The sequence below is a fragment of the Phymastichus coffea genome, unplaced genomic scaffold (assembly GCF_024137745.1).
Source record: "Phymastichus coffea isolate CEN01 unplaced genomic scaffold, Cenicafe_Pcof_1.1 PCOF00074, whole genome shotgun sequence".
Lineage (NCBI taxonomy): Eukaryota > Metazoa > Arthropoda > Insecta > Hymenoptera > Eulophidae > Phymastichus > Phymastichus coffea.
Window position 1 is genome coordinate 1,152,168 of NW_026706885.1, and position 20,709 is coordinate 1,172,876.

At 40.3% G+C, this 20,709-nt stretch overlaps 1 protein-coding gene across 1 annotated transcript; it reads left to right on the forward strand.

The window, feature by feature from the left end:
• The first annotated feature begins 5,069 nt into the window (after positions 1-5,069).
• On the forward strand, positions 5,070-20,539 carry LOC131668092 (protein Star). The gene is made up of 6 exons (XM_058941946.1): positions 5,070-5,627; positions 13,398-13,682; positions 15,332-15,542; positions 16,868-17,032; positions 17,536-17,727; positions 18,490-20,539. Exons 1-6 carry the CDS (start codon positions 5,524-5,526, stop codon positions 18,673-18,675), a joined length of 1,143 nt encoding a protein of 380 aa, XP_058797929.1. The 5' UTR covers positions 5,070-5,523; the 3' UTR covers positions 18,676-20,539.
• Positions 20,540-20,709: the final 170 nt, after the last annotated feature.

Consider the following 20,709-nt stretch of genomic DNA (forward strand, 5'->3'; position numbering starts at 1 on the left):
GTCTGCGCCGGATTTTCGTATATCGAAGCTACGATATTAACTTATTGCTTTTTTAAGTATAAGCTTTTTGTAGGATTACCTTGTGAAAGCTTCATTAATGATGGATTGTGCGTAGTCAATGTCGATTAGTTCTCTCTCTCTCTCCCTTTCTACCCTCTACTATGGGACTTTAACAGTCGTTTGATTGAACTGCCAATTATTTTGAGTAAAAAAGTGCCTCGTTCATCAAACGCACATAGTGGAAAAATTTATCCCGCGCTTTATTTTTCCACGCCTACACGGCAACGACAGTACTCGAAATAGCAAAGAGCGAGAGAGGGAGAGAATAGGGCATCGATCACAAAGCGTAAGCCATCGCGTACACCGAAAAAAAATCATCGTAGTACTCTAGAATCAGGCTGTTGGGTTTTATCGATTGATGAGAACAAACAAAAGCTCGCCCGCGCTACTCATACACCTTGCGCGCGCGAGAGAGCGAGAACAGCTTGCACGCATTATCCGAATGGAATACAAAGAAAAGTGCGCACGCCATCAGCTGCCAGCTTCTATCGCTGCAAAATATGTGTGTGTGTGTGTGTGCATATGCCAATGTGTGAGTATAGTGCGTTCCAACTCTCAGGTTTCACGCAAAGGCCGTGAAATCGATAGCCGTTAATGCTACGTGAAGAGAGAGAGAGAGAGAGAGAGAGAGAGAGAGAGAGAGAGAGAGAGAGAGATACTGTGACTGTTCTTTATATATGTGTAGTCGGATACTTTCATTACGCTCCGGATAAAAGCACTGTATTTCCTTTTTGCACATGCACACACCTATGCCTGTTCACTACGGTTCATTGCCTTTCGCTTTGGCGTCAAGCTTCTACTAAACTGACAACTGGTGAAGATCGTAGCTTTTCGAGATACTTCAAAATAACTTTTTTTCCGTCGGGTTCATTGACGTTCAAACCAACCTTATGAATTATTCATTGCTCGCAAAATTATTTCTATCAAGCTAAAATGTTGCACATTTTCAAAGTAGTAGTTTCACACAAAACGGGCACTTTAAAGTAGATTTTCGAATGGGACTTGGATAAACGAAGATTTAAACGGAACGTAGTAAGTATATTCGTTTTGAATTGAAATGGACAAATTGAAACATTGAAATATAATAATTCAACCATTATTTCGATCAAATTAGATTTTGGATGTTAGGTCATATTAATCATTCTTTGATGAAAACAAAAACGGCATGTATTTTGTAAAATATGCAGAGGTACCGAAAAGAGAAAGTACATCAAATGAGCACGGAATTATTTCTTCCCTTGCAAATAATTTTAGTAATTTTGTGTGAGGTAAAAATTTAATGTGCGTGTTACCAATATGCACAGAAATAAACTGTATTTATCTCTGTCGAAACTTAATGGTCGCAATTATTCAAAGATAAGAATTTATTTACTCGGACTTTCTTTGGAACGGCCCAATTAACGAAATAAACGCACTCACAATCAGAATAATAATGGGCTTTTTTTTTCGATAAGAGAAATCTCGCACTGGCTAAAACTACAAGCTGCACGCGTTTTCAAAGAAAGTATCGAGTTGTTGTACAGGACAGACGTGCTTGGATGGAAAATGGTTACTTTTGTTGCGGCAATGAAACGTCGAAGTCTAGTATATAGTCGAGGATGTCTGGCATACTAGACACATGCTCGAGTCGTAAAATATATCGCTGCAGGTATAGGTAGGACGCGCGAGAGGTGGTAACAGTAAGGCTCGATAGCGATGCGTAAGGAAAGGGGGATAAAATACGATGGCTGATAGTAGAACAGCCTGCGCCAGGCGCTACATACCTATAGTCGTGCACTACGTAACTCGCAGCTGAGTGATGCTTGTAGACTCGCTCTCACTCCCTACGGCAACCAATTCGGCAGAGGGGCTTTTATCGAATTAAGGCCGCTTCTCCGAAGCGTTTGCCATCAACTTTGCCGAACTCAGCAACTGTCAAGTCCTACATTTATATGGCTATTTTGTCGCGCGTTAAACACCTTCTCTAGTGGATACTCTTACCGTCTTTCAATTCCTAATTTCCAAATTTACACAAGGGAGTCGACATAAAATAGCTCCGCTTTATAATTTTTTGCTTCTTGTTTTTATCTGACATCTTTTTAGATATGAAAAGTGATTTTTAAAATATCTTATCGTGTTAATCAACGAGCATGTACTAATACAATCTTCAATGTAAGATGCAATTCAAGATGTTACTGTAAACAAGGATGTTAATTCGAATGAATGCCGAAGGATTTCTAATCGTAGTTAAATTAATATAAAAGGTTAAATCAATAGCGTTATTTTGTGCAATATATTGCGAGATTCATTAAACAGTGAAGACTGTATTTCAATTGATGAAAGTGCTTAATTAATAGAGCTTTGCGCGTTCCACAATTTTAATCTGCTATTAAATCTGCAGCCGGGAGGCGGGCGACGGTAAGGTAAAAGAGACTGTTAAAATATTAGCTCAAAATTTAGCAGAGTGATTCATTGTCCTGACCTAGAAAATATATTCAGGCTCTCTATTTCTCTCTTTCTGCATAAACTATGTATAACTTTGGAGAGAGGCTTGACAAAATCATGAGTATTTCACGTAAGGGCGTAGGCATAGCAGGCAGCTCACTGTGCGGTTTATAAGTTTACTCCAAGCTACTCAATATTTCCACAAATTTGCACATTTGTATTTGCATTCGAATGAAGTCGGCGAGCGAACACATACCAGTAAACCAGAAAGAGAGAGAGAGCACGAGCTTCCTGAATGACCGAGCATAAAGCATTAAACTTGCCACTTGCCTTTTAAACTATACACGTCATGCTGTGCAGGTAACGTTTAACTATCTCAACTACATCTATATTTCACAGATTTTTTTAACCTTTGCATACAAGGTTATTTTAAATAAAGCAGCCTTTGCAATTTTTTAAAGTCGCTCATAAAGTTATGCTTCAATCAAGTTAGTAATGAAGTAGGACTGTCTCGGAAAAATGTTCACTTTTAAATGAGCCATCTTTCGTGGAAATCGGTTAAGGTATTACATAGATATATGTGTAAACATGCGTAAAAAAATTCAGATCAGCTACGAAACCTCCTCTTTTTTCAAATATATTATCATGGAAACTTTATACGGTTTTTGATAAAATGATGCGATCATTATTTTATTTTATTGTAAAAGTGATAGAGTTTGCAGTTACATTTCCACTAATCTGCAGCATTGATATCGGAGAAAAATATGTCGATTGTTATGCCAGAAATTTAATAGTTTTATATATTTAAACACTTTTATGCCACATTTAAAAACATATTTTCATAATATTGTACATCACATTAACAAGAAACATTTTCATTGTAATATTTACATTCAAACACATTCGCAACGGTTTATCATCTAGCAAATTTGAAGTATCATTTTTCACTCGTTTAATATAATAATAAAATTACTGGTAACATGAATTCAAGTCTGCATCGCGTGACTTAATATTAACCAATTAGCGTCTATTTGTTAGAGTTATGTGTAAAATGTTTAGAATTTATATTAAAAATACCTAACATATATTGCAAATAGAAATGAGCGGATGGTTAGTTTATATTTAGAAAATATTTCGCTGTATAATTAAAACATCTGGTGAGCGAATATCAATATTGAGCGCGCCGCCGAGAAAATATTTGCATTTCTCTAAGCTCGCTGCGTCTGATTGGTATTTGATAGAGCTGAAACAGCTGTTTCCAAGACGCGTATACCATGCACAATTATTTATTAAATTTACTGAAAGATACGTTACCACGCACATTTCGTTGAATTGAATTTCGGCGTTGAAAATAAGAATTCGGATGATCTTGCCGCTGCGAACGATCCAACCAGAGCGTTGCTCGGAAGGAAAACGCCAACAATACGAAAAAATATGTAGCGAGCAGATTAGACGGTGCAGCAAGGGGGAAAGAATGAAAGAAGGGGGCCATTCTGGCGAGATGGGGCACGCGCTACAGAGGCATTGTGTCGCGCGCAGCCGTTGAGCGAGAAAGGCAGCGCGATATAGGCACGCTCGAATCCAGGTGCGTGCCTACGAGGACACGTCTTTCCCCCCTCGCATCGCTCCTCCGAAACTGTATACGCGCGCCGGCTGCACGCCACTCTTTACCCCATATTCTAATCGACGCCTACCAAGATGTTCAAGATAGCCGTAGGCGCGCTCTGGCCAGGAAAAAGCCACTTCGCCGAGTCCCGGACTTGTTACACTTGCTATTTCATCGCGCGAATTCGGACCGGCTGTATTTTATGGATGTTTTTGCTTGCGCTATATCGATAATTTCGTCCTCACGCGACTTCGAATATATTTAACTTTTAAAAATTTCGAGGACTAGTATTTTATCCGGGTATTTTCATTGTTTGTAGAGTTTGGTACAGTGTAAAAAATGCACCATACTGTCGTAACGTCGTTAATACTGAAAATATCAAAGGACATGTAGATAACGTAGCTCGAAAGTAAACATTGCGAGTGGTAGAAAATATCGTGCACAGGCTAAGCAAACAAGTATTATTTCGCAACACCGAAGCAGTTTGCTTATTTAACCAACGACGGCAATGTTCCGTCGGCGCGAAAAAGTTCCAAAAAACTCAAAAAATAAAAGAAAAAAAGAAAAATTGGACGCCAAGCGAGGAAGAGAATGTGCAGTTATTTGGGTCAAAATGAATAAAACTGCTGGTTCTCGCGGCGACAACGCGCAAACATTATTTTTCGTTGTCGGCGTAAAAAATTCGAGGGGCGGAAAGTAAGTGCACATACATATAGCCGCGTAGGCGTATGCGTATACACGTGCAAAAAAAAGTATTCCAGAGTGTGTATGTCAATGACTTTAGGCTCTCTCTTTTCCGCAGAGCTGGAGCGAGCGGAAGAGAGATAGCTGTCGCCTAGCGGCTGAATCACGAAACACGAGCGCAGACGAACAGCGCTGCAGACGAGAGAGCCAGCGAGCCGGTCGTCTCTGTCTTGCGCACTGCGAAGGCATACGTGCTGCGTCCGTCTCTGTTTAGTTCTACGCTCTGCTGCCAGCAGCAGCGCCGCGCCGCAGTGCATGAGAGCGAGAGAGAGCACAGCACAGCGTACTACAGTACAAAGTGTGTAAGTGAATATACGCCAGCATTAGCGTGTCGATCGCGACCCGACTCCTCCGTATCGGACGCTTATGTGTATTTTCGGAGTTTGGAACTGGCGATATACATAGTCGCGCGCAAATTGTCTGTGAAACGAGTAAATGGGCTCGCTCACCGCGCGAAACTCGTAGTACACTCGCGAGAGAGCCGTACAGTGCGTCTATGTGAGTGCGTGTGCGCGCATGTGTGTGGTGCAGGGCCCTCGTACAGTTTTGTTTTCGTCTCTCGCGAGCAAAAGGCTCTTGCTCTTGCTGCTTGCTACGCTGGCTGTCGCTGTAGCAGGCAAGGATAGTTAGAGAGAAAGAGAGAGAGAGAGAGAGAGAGAGAGTAAAGGAGAGAAAGAGAGAGACCGACAATGGTGGTCCGCTTGCCGGGGCTACTTTTGTTCGCCGAGGACATTTGGAAGAAGGCTCTCGCCAGACTCGGCCCGCCCGCCAACAAGCCAACGGCCAAGTCCAAGTGAGTACACACTTTGCTGCTAGACGCGAGTATCAGTCCGCCACAATTGTCATACTCCTTTGTTTATACCTACACGAGTAACAAAAGTTAAGTGAGTGCACAATGTCATTTAGCTTTGTTCGCCGGAGCGCAATCGGACCGAGCGCGCTTTGCAAGCTGATTAATTTTTGATCCAGCTAGTACTATAGTAAAAGAGAGAGAATAGGCATAAGCAATTTTCTCTGTGTTCGGGCTCGTGCATTCTGTGTATATGAGGTAACGCGTGCATGCATCGATTTCGGACCTACACAACACTATCTATAGTTTTATATCGTCAATATTTGCTTCCTGCGGCAATTTGTCCCTGGGGACTTGATTTCCCGAAGAAAAAAATTATTCACCAAGTCTTGTTATCCAATTAAGATACGCGTTTTCCATTGACTCTCAGGGGGATTACTGTTTATTTAAAAATGTTTATAGTTGTATACTTTACGTCTATACGTTAGTAAAAGAGCTTTAATGGGGTACGAAAATACTGAATTTAAAAAAAGTATTTGGGACGGAAGTTTGATCGACTGATCGAGGCTGTCCATAGTAGTCGCAAAGTCTCGCGAAAGAGCGATAAATTTTGGATTAATGCAAGAGAATAAGCATGCGTTATCGGCATGCACGCGTGTCGATCGGTTGGCCACGTGCGGAGAGAAGTATTCAACACCTTAGGGAGGGTCAAGTTACCGCAGCAACGTAGGGACGTCCGGCTGCAAATATTGTCAAATACACGTGTTCGTGCGCACGTAGGTATATGTGGAGAGAGAAACGACTATGTACATAGCGAATGAAGGTTTTGCGCGCACGCCGATCGATTCTTTCGACTTCGCTTTACGGCAGTTGAAAGTATATGTGTATGTAGTGGGTGCGGATGAGGTTGTTGCCGTCACACTCGCACCTGCATACAGCATAACGTCTGTTGAGACATGCTGGTCGCGCGCGAAGTGAATGTGAGCCGAGTTCACGGAATCGCTATATGCAAAATATAATATTCTCTCTGCCTTTGTTTGCGCTTTTTTCTTTATTATAACTCTCACTCGTTTTCTTGTCGAGCTCTCAATTTTGCCATAGAAGGTTGTTATCGTTCATTTTTTATTTGATTGCCTGTTTCATTTTTAGGCTTTTCTCTTGTTTCTAAATGAACATTTTATCAATATTTCAATATATATTGTATATTTCCCTTTTGATTAATATGTCTACTGGGCAAACACAAAAAAACACATTTAGTTTCCATCAGATTATTCTCTAGAGCTCGAGGTTACGTAGAGCGGTATTGTGCAGGTGCATCCGAAAAATATAAAAAATGCCTCCACGTGAGTCAGCTGCAGTCTCGTTTTCAGGGATCCGACAAATTTTTTTTTACGTTAGTACGGAATACGTTTTCAAACATACCATCGATATCTCATCAATCTTTTGTTACAAAATATTCACAGAGTTCAAAGATAAAGTTGGTAAAAGCTATCTAAGCATTTGACACGCATAGATTCTGTAACCTGATATTTTTCAATTTTTTCTTTCATCAAACGAAAAAAGATTTTTTTCCATCTAGCCTAATAAAAGTATTTCGTGGCGGTTAAAAAAAATTGTTATGCACAAGTTAGAATTTTATCTCCGGCATCTGAAAAAGATCCGAGCGCGAAAGATTTTCGTGAAAATCCATGGTGAGTTATAAACAGCTCTACGTGTTCAGATGCCAAAAGCCTGAAATAAAAAATCGTTAGTTTCCATTTTTCTCTCGTGAAATTGGAAAACGTTTGTTCGGGCACGTGTCAAAGCATATAATTCGGCACGAAATTGTGGACCATTAAGTTTCAAGGGTATGCACAGCAATGAAAACTGTTGGGCACACAAAATCGGCCGGCAACCTGCGTAGACACGTTCCGCATGAAAATTTCTTAGAAAACTGGTCCGACCCTCTTCCATCCTTTTTGGATACATTCATATGACTCACTCGCTAAATTTCTATAGACATACAAGATCAAGGAGATTTGGTTTTTTTTATCCTCTTTTATTTGAAAAATCTAGTTTCTTTGTCTATTTAAGATAAGATTTGAAAAAAATCGTCGTACAACGAAAAATGAGGGCAGCTCTATTTTATTGATAGTGTTACATGGTTATTCTTCGGAAATGGAGTATTGTAAAAATCGGCGGCTAAAGTTATGGTCATTTTCTAAAATAATTTTTATGGAATACAGTCTTAAATATTCTGTAATATAACAAAGTTAATTATTTTTCGTTTTGCAAGCATGACATTTTTGAGTATTTACCCGTGGAATCCTATTTTCAACACTATCCAATTTGTTTTTCAAATTCAATGAAAAATAAAACATATTTCTTAACACTTTTAAACTTTTCAATAAAGAATTTCGATGCTTCTTTCATATTCTCACAATAAAGTACAATGGTTAAACCCTGAAATTCAAATGCCAAATTCACTTTTAGTTCGACCTCAACACGGCAATGATTATGAAATATCGCTTACAATGGAAACAAAATTGTAATGGCTTGTCCGAAATAAATTATCGTGCGAAATTCGTTGGAAAGGCGACCATTCGCAATGACGAAAAGGCTGAAAGGAAGGTGGCATTTTACTGACCACCAACCGAGGGCGATTTGCTCGAAAAAAAAAGAGACCTCGACGGTGGCGGTTGCCTAGGTACGCGGAACAAAAAAGAAGAGGTATTTCGAAGATAAAGAGAGTCGAGAATGACTCATTCGGAGGAAGGTGCGTTTCTTTTATTTTACCTTTTTTATTCTGTTCATCTTCTGCCTGTTGCGCGCTTGCCAAGCGTGTGCTGCAAATCGCATGATTTCACTCATTCTTTTGTTCTCGTCTTTCCATGAGAAATCACGAATAACAATTTGGAAGATTAGTCGGTCATTCAAATTTTGTTGCGCATAGTTTTTCGAATTTTGCGATAAGAAGATTATAAAATACTGTTGCATTGTTTGGGCGGCAACCGTGGATGGAGTTCACCCGAGAGAAAGAGTTTTCAGATAATAGTAAGGTTTCAAAAAATTATAATGCGGAGTTATAAGAGTTTCATGCTGCGATGAAAATCCTCTACTTTTTTTTAACTTTTAATCTATCTAAAATTTATATTAAATGAAAGCCTAGCTTAAATTTATGAAATATTAAAATATATCATTAAATTTCGTACTTGTGATATCATGTCATATAAAATATACGTTGAATAGTATTGTTGACGAAACCATTTTTTTATTTTAATACAAGAACAAAGAGTTTCAATTTAAGAAAATGTATTTAGCAGTGATTTTTCTTATACATTGTGAGGTGAAGCCATTTATGTCTGATTTTTTGTATGACAATGAATTTCAAGTGGGACGAAGTAATTTTTGCAACAAAAAACTCAATTAGAACAATCAGAATATCACGGTCTTTGTAGCGTTCAATTAATCGAAGGGTAAAATAGAAAAATAGAAACAGTTGAAATATTTGAATCGCACGTATAATCTTGACAACATATGTAATGTTGTCAATGGAATCTTCGAGGATTTTAATTAAATCATTGAAATTCAAAGTATCATTCATAATTGCTCCTACAATGATCAACTGGTATTGTGCAGTTCCTATAATATTACTTTTTGAAACGAACTCGAGATTTCAATTAAAAATTAATTAAAAAGTTAAAGTAACTGAATCAGCTTTGAAGGAGGTTGATATATTTGAAAGCTACCCAAGTCAACTTACTCTATTAACATGTTCAATATAGTTATAAAAAATCTGTGTTATGTACTTTAAATATCGACTTAAAAATTCTTGAAATATTTTATACCTAAGATAACTAAATTCACGTATATAATAACTGTTCACTCATAATTCATCGTAATTCTCGACACTGTAACAAAAAATTTGATTGAAACGCTGTTCCAGTTTTTATTATTCTTTTTTAACAATATTTGAAAATAATAGTTTTAATGGAACAAGTAATCAACACTTAACGGCTCGACAGCTGTAACATTGAAAAAGGATTAAATATTGTTTGGCAAAGATTCGTGACATTGATCGATGTTCAGGTTGTATCGATAAATGGAATGTATTAGTCCGCCAATATAATATAAATTCAGAACTAACGCACACTCTTCTCAATTCAGTTACGTAATATATACGTTAGTTTCAATAAAATAGGTAGTTTGGTGAATAACTTTGCACACTTGTTAAATATAGATTAACGTCAACTATTCTTCGTCTATATGCTATTTCTTTCATTATATGTAGAATAGTTTAGGAAAACAGAAAATTAATAATTCCGCTGTTATTGCTATTCAATTGATCATTTCTCTTACAGTGTAACTTATTAAAAATGTATGTCATAAAAAAACTTATGTAAATACAATATAATGTTGTAATTCTGTTTGTTCAACAGAGAAAGTGAAAATAATTGTGCTATACGGCAGTTTTTATCATGTTTTTTGTTCTAATCTTTGGCAACATTTTACGAATGACATTTTTACATTGGATCAGCTATTTAATGATGTCAAAACATTTTGTCACTCTTCGAGATGATATGAAATATATCATCAAGTGCAATTTTCACGGCTAGCTCTTGAAATTATTCAATATTCATTTTAAAAAAGTCACGAAACTACCGTAAAAACAAAACACCCACAACCCATTCGCAAGCTTTGACATAAAGGAAGAGTGATAACAGCGATAAACACTCTGAGTGGATACCTCTGTAGGTGGTGAAGTTTTTGAGCACATCACGGAGTCGCGTAAAATAAGAAAAGTTTACTTGTTTTTTGTAAAAAGTTTTAAATCAAATCCGCGAGGCGGAAAGAAAGTTGGCCGTTCAATAAGGCAGCAGATCCCTGCAAAAGGTAGACTCGGCGGAGGCACAAAGGGAGATAGACAAAAGGAGAAAATGAAAGAAGAAAGGAGCCGGAGAGGACCGCTGGTGTCTCCGTGAGTGTGGATGAGCCACAAAAGCCATCTGGCGCGTTGCTGGCGCGGCAGTAGTGGCCGACGGCAGGTTGCAGGTGACCGCGGGAATTGGGCACCGGGTACCAAAGTTATTTCGCTGGCTCTCTGCGGCTCCTTCCTTTCTTTATTTTTTTTTTGCCATCTCTTGTCGCACGCTCGCTTTTTTCTTTCGCAAGTTTTTCCTTACTGGATGAGAAGCCGCGACGGAGCGCGGTATCGCCTTTCGTAAACAGAAGCCGTCGTGCATTCTTCTGCGGCCTATCAAATCTTATATGCCTATTGATTTTGCTCAAGAATTTATCTTTCAATCGATGTACAGTTGATATTATAATGCATGCTTCAGGAATTTACGGCTTTCTTCGAAATGTATTTCGCGCATGCCAATCCAACTGTCCTTTCGAGACTTGGAATCGGAAAATTGTGACCACCACAAAAATGACCTTTAGTCTGACGGCGATTGCCGAATTATTGAATCAAGCCACTAATCGTGTCCCGATCTCATTAATTTACCACTCTTTGTTGGGCGTAATTAAGATGCGTGGGTCGACAACTCGAGCATTGATTGATGGCTAATTTATTGATTTCGTGCGGTCGATACGTCCACGTACGTTCACTCAGCTGAGTAAGCAATCAGACTATTGCCAGTCGGCTTGTCCTCGCGCTTCTCTCTCCATTGTTTTATTTGTGCATTCGCGGCTGCTTCTCGTTTGTAGCGCCGCGGCCTCTGCCCAGCCTCGCTATTGTCTATTGCTCTCGCTACACGCGCAGTCGCCTTTCTGTGCTCTTATCGTTGCTTAACCATTGGCTTACTTGAGAATGCCCGCAGAAAAACTCTTCTTAACGCGACTGAAATAACATTGGCTATTCTGATTGCCCTAACGTTTATTGAAAAAACAGAGCATTACGACTTTGAAAACAAATGTATTCGCGATGAGCGCAAACGTAATTCAGAGCCAGAGCCAAAATGAAGTCTGATTCATCGCAAGAAGTTGCGTGGTGTTGTTGCAAGCAAGTGTTATCGCGAGGCAAGTGCCCCACTAATTTTCTTCCGGGAAGACTAATTTTCCGTTTGAACACATCCGCTGTGACGCTGTTGGAATTCCTGCTATGATTCATAATGCGTTTTAGAACGAGAGTGCTCGTTGTACAATAATTTTGCACCGGCATTCGTTTCATCGTTGAAAGCTCCATCTCGTCGAATCGGGCGTCGGAGAGTTTAGCCGTTTTAATTGGTCGAACGATCATTCAATGCATATCGGCAGCGAGCAGAAAACTTAATAATGAGAAAGTATTGGGAAAGCAGCTGGTACTGGCGGCAACCAACGAGAAATTAAGAGTTTTAATTGGCGAACCAGAAATCTTCAAGTTAAGAAAAATTCTTGACTTGGGGAGAGTGCGAAAGAGAGAGATAAACGAGAGCGTTTCCGATAGTTGATTAATGAGCGTGCGTATGATCTGTCGGCCCGCTCTCCAATCCTCGGCTCGTTTAATTCATCGCGGCACCACGCCAGCTTTGTCTCCTCTTTTTCATTGTAATCAGAAGTGGCCAGGAGGAGTTTGCTGCATCTCGTTTCGTAATCGAGAAGCTCACCCCGATACTTTTCACCATAACTCATACCTCATTCCAATTGAATTTTAAAAATTTATCATTAGCTCGCTGTCTGCATCGTCCACTCTTCGCTCGCGCAACCGCACTTTATTAAAAATATAATGAGTCGCCGACATCCAGGACTGCGATGGCTGATGCGTGAAAAGGGTGCGAATATTTGAACTTCGTTATACCTTTTACATATTCGCGTCATACATGTTGCAGTATAAGATTTATATTTCAATAGTCAATTTAATTTATGAAAAATTTATATTAATAATAATCTTCAAGACTAATTAATAATAAAAATATGTAGCGCGTAAGTCGAATGAATCAATAATCAGATTCTTATCTGTAAACCTGAAATGAGTATTCGTATTTTGCAATTTTTGTTGGAAGAGAGTGAAAGAGTGAAAGTAACAAATACAGATTTCAAATTTATTACTAATGATTTCGTAATATCGGGCCTGGTTGATTGATGATTTTTACCTGCCTTTATGTCTACCGAGTCTTTTGGACAATTTTCCGATCTATCTTGATAAATTATTGAAAATCGATTGATTATTATCAAATGATAAATGTCGAATAAATTTTTGATTTACCAATATGATTAAGGACGGTTGTAATGTTTTTTTAAAAAACATCATTGTTTATACGTCTACAGTATTACCGCTTGTAAATTTTATTGCAAATGGTTTGATAAATGCTACAAATGACATGAAACCAAAAAAAAGAGCTTGTTATGAAAGTCCTCTTTGCTAGATTTTAAGCTGCGCCGAGGTAATGAATTTTTCTAGATTCTGAATTAACTAAACCAAAAAGCTCTGTCATTTTCTGCATTCTTGACCCACATTCCAAGCTTTTAGTTTTTTATGGTAATTCATTCAAATTTCATCTCTCATAGGACAGAGGTGTAATTACGACTTAAAGAAATTTCACTGCTAACGCTTTTATGTCTACACATAGTGAATTCAGCCTTTCTGTAAAATTTGATTGGTTGTATCAGCTAGAGACCTTTCCGACAATAAGGCATGAAAATAATCAATAATTTATTTACGAGTCAATGTCTACTTGGCGATTGAACGATCAACTCGGCTGCAAATTATTACATTGGCAAAGGTCAAACGAGGGATGCTTTGATATCACTGACATTACATATTTCGCTGGATTATACAATGACAAATGATGGGCGTCTCGTCTGTGCTCGCAGTATGCCAGCAACGTTGGAAAGCCAAGCGGCAAATCAATCGCCAGCCGCCGCAATGCCGAGTGTCAAAGTGGTGACAACGGCGGGGCCGGCAGCAGCGCCACCAACGAGTACGAGCACCACGACACCATCGACCACGACCACGACCACGACCACGGCTGCGGCCTCGCCTATGGCCACGAAGAAGCGCTGCTGGCGGCGTAAGACGTTTCACGTCACCGTCTTCCTTGCTGTGTTCTCGACGATCCTCAGCCTTCTATGGATCTACACGGTGACCGCCGAGCTCAGGTCAGTCAGTCAAACTTGCGATCCTATCGACCGTGGCGACGGCACTCCCTCGCCTGTGAGCGCGTCGGACGTCGCCGCTGCGAGAGGCTCTTGCTCTCCTTTCCACTCGGCGGAAAAAAAAAACTTTCTCTCCGTCGAAAGGGAGGCCGTGCTTTCCCCGTCCCGCAGATCGAGCCGTAAAGTTCCCAAACTCACGCTCGTTTGGAGCAAGATTTTTCACGCGCGGATTCAAGCCGAAGCTCGGCCTTCGCTGCCGACATTCGAGAAGCTCGTTCGACGGCAGTCGCCTGCCGCGGCGCGCTCTCCCGAGCGTGAACAAGGAGCTGGGGAGCGAGAGCGAGGCAGCGGCGCGCAGAAGTGTATATTGGGATTCCACTTCCTGCCCCCGCGAGAGTCGAAAAGTCGGCGAGCGCGCACGCACGCTCGCACGCGGAAGCTCGCTCACGGACAAGCCATTTATATACGAGCGCGCGAGTCCCGCAAAGCCCTCTATACTTCATGCATTCTTAACGTTCTCGTATATATGAATTCGCGACTGGCGCGCTGCTTTCGATTTCCCATCGAGCCGTCGCTCCCCCCCCCCCCTCCCCCTCCCACTCTCTCTCCCTTTACGACGCCGAAAATTGTTTTGCTGATTTTTTTTTTCTACTTCTTCTCGCCCGCCAGTCTCTTTACGAGCCAGCTTTATTGGCGACCTAGCTCGGCCCTTCTTGAGATCCTCGTAAAAGTGCGATTGCCACTCGTGAGCCGTGGAACTCGTTTTACTGGCCCCGACCTCCCTCGGCCGACTCATCCGTAATACAGTGACTTTCTGATTATAGGCGCGCGCGAACGCGCTCTTCCAGGGGACACGCGAACGAGCGGCAAAGCCCGGCGACTCCTCGACGCGATCGAACGAAATAATCAATGATTTTGCATTTGCGCGTGCCTGCCAACGTGCACGTGAGCGTCGTGCGACATATCCGCACCCGCGTCTCGGGCCACGGAGCGCGTCGCGGCACGCCGCTGTGACACGTACACCCGAATATATTTATGCCGGATTTGCATTTCGCGCGCGCTTGTTCCGTTTCAGCGGAGGCGGTACGTGCGCGACGAGCAATTGTGCATTGTGTAGCGCCGCCGCCCGCACGGTCAACTCAGGCTATTCATGGAGAACGGTACACGCCGCTACCTTAGGGCACTCAGCGCACGGGCAAGTTTATTCAAGGCGAAAAACTAAGTTGCACCGCGTTTCGGCTTTCCTTTTGTTGTACGCACAGCGCGACAAAACTTGGCGCCTCAACTTGTGCCGCCGGTCCAATTTGAAAAGTGTCAACGTGACTCGAGGCCAACTTTGCCGACCGATGAGGTAATAACGATCAAATTAAAAAAAACTCGCCGCCAAGTTTTCCCTTAAATATTAGCATAACGGAGCTCCGCGAAACTTTATCCCGCGACGCCGACGACAAAAGCTCGTGAATGGAGAAGCGCCCGCTTTGTTAAATAATTAACGACGACGAGGATCGAAAGCAGAAAGTTGGAGGAGACGTCCCGCGGCTGTCTATTGGGAGAAGTCGCGAGCGATAGTTGCGGCGGGGGGAGACGTGACAAATGGCGCGGAAGAAGCACGCGAAAAATTGATCTCTCCCTTTTCTCTTACTTTTCGCCAGGAGGAAGGCCTTCGACGTGAACATGAGACGGGATCACGTACTCGATGTGTCCATGGACAATCCCGACCTCGTCTCCTACATAAGGAATATCCAACTGAAAGCGCCCATCGCTCAGGAGCAACTCAACGCCAGTCAGACTGTCGAGGAAGAGTTTATCGTCAAGCAGTTCCAGTCCAAACGTAGCGGACTTTACTTCGAATACATGAGCAGGGTGAGCTTTATTTTTTACGTGCTCGGCGCATTGTGTGAAACAACATCGATCGCGCTGTGCCTCACAAACGCCGACGTGCCGCTTTCGTTTCTCACTCACTCGGCATTGTAGCGTTGCCCGGGAATGCTTTTATCTGTTTTTTATCGACTCGCTTTTGAGTATGCTAATTTCATTTTATTGCCAGCTATCAGATACCAACCTGGCTTTTCGTCTATAAACAATACATGTATATAGCGTACTTCCACAGCTGACCTCAATCCAATCGTCCTCTCAAGTATTCTACGCTAATTATTCAGAACTAAGCGATTCAGCTAATGATTGACTTATTAAATTTTCGTGAGACATCGAAAGCACTTTCATTTTTTTAATATTTCGGCTTCAGACATTTATTATTAAATAGTTCATATGTACAAAGTCAAAGCTCTTGCATTATCACGGCTCCGGTTGGCAGCTATGCCACGATATTCAAATCATTAGTAACATCTCTCAAGCGCTTACCGTTGAGCGCCTTTTTCGTTGAAACTATGAATCCTCATACTAATATCCAATACGAAAAATGAACTGTAATTATCATAAATCTTTTAGCGCGAGTAATTAATAGCTGCTATCCATTAATATTTCATCCCTTTTACTAATTTCATGCTATACACGAATCCTAAGCGCGCTTGTCTAATGAAAATGACTACCTTGAATATTTTCATTTTGCACAAATATCTAGAGTTAGCTTACTTTTTCACATTTTAATTTTTCATATTCCTGGCTAAATACAGCATTGTTTTATGGAAAAATACAAAGGTTGCACGGATATTGCTGTAAAAAGCTGAATGCTAATACAAATGCAAAACGGACAGTATCCTAGAATATTGCGGTCTATTTTTCTGAAAGCCAATAAAATTGCTCCAGCTGTGTACGCTATGCGAGGTGAATTTTGCTTCAATTTTTTTTCAGGCAAATGAATCTTAAGCTATGCTTTTGTTGAAACGTCGAAATACTGATAGAATCAAGTTAAAATACGAGAGAACTGGTTAACTGGCAAATATGCTCAAAATAAAAAGTGCAACGAAGCAATAACTCGTTAGCGCAGGATCAAGTTTTCAAGGATATTAAACTCCATTCGAAACGAACAAACAGCAAATTGCCTGGCAAATAAAGTGAACAAAAGAGCTCTGAGGTTGAAAGCAATAAAAAGCGAATGTGGGAGAAACCGCTCGATCAAAAAGCGAACAAAAAAAGGGTGGAGGTGGAATTAGTGACGCAGGCGAGCTTGCAATCAAAAGTTGGTCCCGACCAATTATTAAAGTTCGCTGTCTGTGCTTCAATTTCAGGCTGGCGCGACTTCGACGACGGCCTGGTTAGAGTCGCAGCTCGATTGGCGGGGTGTCATGGTGTTCACCGACCCACGTCACTTTTTCGATGCATACAGAAGTGCGAGGAACCCTAAGACTCGGGTGCTGCACGCTTGCCTCAGTACTGACCGAGATACGAGAGAGGTAAAGTTATTGATTTTTATTTTTCTAGTGGATACTCGAACTCAGCTACTCAGTTGCGAGCTGATTAAATTTGTCACGATAAAAAAGTCGTCAGGAGAATTAGTTTCCGTCAGTGTCACTGATAAATTGCATTGGGAACGACGGTGAGAGAGAGAGAGAGAGACGCTCGTTTTATTACTCTAGGATTTTTCTTCCTGCTTCTGATTTGCGTCAAAGGAAACAAGATCTCAGGGATCAGGGATACTGATGTTTTACGTTAATGAATCTTCTTTATTTCGAATTAAGAGCTTAAATTTGATCTTTTACTGCACGTTACGTCGTTTTGCGCTTGCACTTGAAGCTGGAGGAGCTGCTGATTGAAAAGTTCGCCGGCAATCAAATTGTTGAGATATATTTTATACCCTGAATTTCCATTCGCCGGGATAGATCGGACGATACGAGATGTTCGGATACTGGATGGAGTGCTCGATTAATGAGTATGACTGCTATGCTTGTAATCTTAGATAACGTATCATCAGGAGGCAGACGTGCAAGTGATGAAGTTGGGCGAAGGCCCGAACAGCCTGGACCTATCCACTGAGAGCTTGCCAGCCACTAGATTGTACTGCTTCCCGCTCTACTCTATTCTACTCGCTTACAATGCCACGAGCCTCGACTACGTGAACCTCGATAGCTCGGAAGTGCAGGACGGATTGGTAAGTTTCAGCACTATCCATCCTACCTACACAGCACATTTACCTATAAATTCGAAGCCGCCTGGTTTGTCGAATGATCCTACTAGCGATATCGGAGCGCTCTCGCTTCCATTGACCGCCTTATACTCGTTCGTGGAATTCCGTCAACCTGACTCGCATCTGATGTTCATATTTCTCCTGATAATCTGGCTAACTGATGATGCTCGAAGGATAATCCAATTCATACATCATGCAAATTAATTGAAAATACCGATGACCTGGTTACCACCGTCAAATTCGCGTATTTCTATCGGAATAACATAGCCGTCGCGCGTTCGCGCGCATATAAAATGAGCGAGCGCCTTAATGAATGATCGAATTATTCGAGGCGTGAATCCATGCAAATTTTGGAAATCAATCGGTAGCCGTGTGTACCCTTATTATGCGCGTGTGATGGCCCCATGAATAACGAACGCTGCAGGCCAGAAATTCATTATCCTTCGGCGTGTCAGGGCTATGTTATTAATATTTACACGCGAAAGACTATGCGCGCGGCGGCCGGCTTCGTCCAGTTTTAGTGAAAACGTGATCGCAAAACCATATGTGATAGCGACGTGCGCGTAGGGATCAAGTACAATTCATCATCGTAAGCAGGCATTTATAGTCCGCGCCATAAATACATCGCGCCCAGGTCGGATATATGCTCCTAAAATATCCACATCTAAGGGGAAAGTTATATCGTGCGTACGTAGCGTTCTTCATTCTACGCGTGTCTGCTCGCAGATCCTGGACACAATCCCGTGGGACGTGATAAGGGTATCGGTGCTATCGATACATTGGGGTGCCCATCACAGCGACGCCGAGACCAAAAGCATCGTCGACAAGCTCAGCAGCCACAATTACAAACTCGTCAAGAGTCTACCCACTGGCAAGCTCGTCTTCCTTTATAACCGACGGCCGAAGATATGAAAGTCTACGTTTGTGCTGCGCCACTAAAAAAACCACTACTCGCTATCGAGGCTCTCTTCTCTAGTTATTTCAATTGAGGTGCCGCTACTCGTACTCAGTGATCGTAAAGACTCTATCGATGACATATCTCTTAGAAACCAGTGAAACGAAAAAGCTACATATATTGTCAAGAATACTCGCGGATCAAGTTTTTAATACACACTCGTTCGGCATTTTACAACGAACGTTTTATGCATTTTTTTCGTCATAGAGGATTAATACTGCGCCTATATAGTCAATAAGTCGTGACTTCATTTGTACTGCATTTAAAAATGAGCGAAGCTGTGGTGCGTTGACTGACTGATGAATATAAAGTTAAAGGTGTTTTGGTGCGGATCATTGTATAAACACGTCCGAAATATTTGCTAATATTGGAAGTGTATGTGCGAAAAATTTTACAAAAATGCATTTCTATCTAACATGTGTTGGAAGGTTTACTGATGATGTAATGATACAATATTGTACTGGAAATTTTGATTTTCATGTATCAAAAGTACGCACGCTCACTTTTTTGTAGGAAATATTTTTGTAAATTTTACAGACTAGAGATTTTCAATCATAAGTGCACGCACACGTGCGCGCGCGCGCGCCCACACACACACACACACACACACACACACACACACACACGTCAACAATAGCATTATCGACTCTGTTGATTATAATACGAAATTATACTTGTTTATTGATATTTTTATGTCGAAAATCACTCGTTTTATTCAATCATTTAGCTTCAGCAAAATCTCGTCCTCATTATCATTCCGATATATGTTTGTTTTATTCCGTGATAATATCATTTGTTATAGAGATTATAAAACTATCAATAGAATTTTGTGTAATTTTGCATTCAATGCGGAGTATTTTTATGCATTCTTAACTAGTTAAAGTATGAAGACAGTACAATTATCTAACGCAGATCTTAACTTTCAATTCGTCATTTTTTGTAGAACAACTGGTGAATTGTGTCAATATTGAAATGATGCTTTCGTATTCATTATTAATTTGTATATATAAGCGTGATCGTGTGGAACTTTTGTACATTTGTGTCGTACTAACGAACGATTAATGGTTGCCTCGCGCTTGCCTGTAACGGAGCAGTGATAAGCAACAATTAGTTACTGAAAATACCTTAATACCGGGCCTTATTAGATACATAAGTAAATTATTAATTCCTGCCGAGAGAAAAGAATTCTATGGATATTTCAGACTATTTGTAATGCTCCTGCATATGATGTAATTACATCTATAGATATTAAACTTCACAAATAGGTATACAGTGATGATACTTTACTAACTAATTAATATATACTGATTGAGTTGAGTGACCTTATTCGATTGATATGTTTAATTTCTTTTCAACAATGTTATGTTCTTTCTGTTCTAAAATTTATAGATAAAGTGTACATCTTGAGATATATGAATCTCTAATAATTACATGACTCACAATAATGAATAGCTCAAAATATTGTACTCAATCAGTTGAAAAAAATGTTGCTAGTAATAATTGAAAACAAAATGTTATCGTTATAAACGATACATGTTAACAAATAATTAATTAATAGATTCGCACAAGTGTAAGCTTTCTAAGTATGAAAATTACGAAATATTGTCGAATACATGCGTAATATTTTGGACAAAATTATAACTTATGATATGCAAGTAATCTCGTATCAACTGATTGGTAGCTTTTGTCAAATAAACAAAATTGTATTATAATATTAGATATAGCATAAACATAACCTTATTATGTTTATACAAACATAAAAGACTAAATTGATTATTATAATTATAATTTTTCTATTATCACTAAATAAAAATTAATTTATTTTCCAAACTGTATTCTCTTATATATGCACCTTATTGACAATTTTTTAAGTATATTATACGTGATTTTATTGATTCAGCAGTTAGTAGAAAAATATAATGGAGTTTCTCTTACATTTTGCTTGAGTTCTAAAGCAATTGTGATTTTTTTAGAACTTTTTCACTATTAAT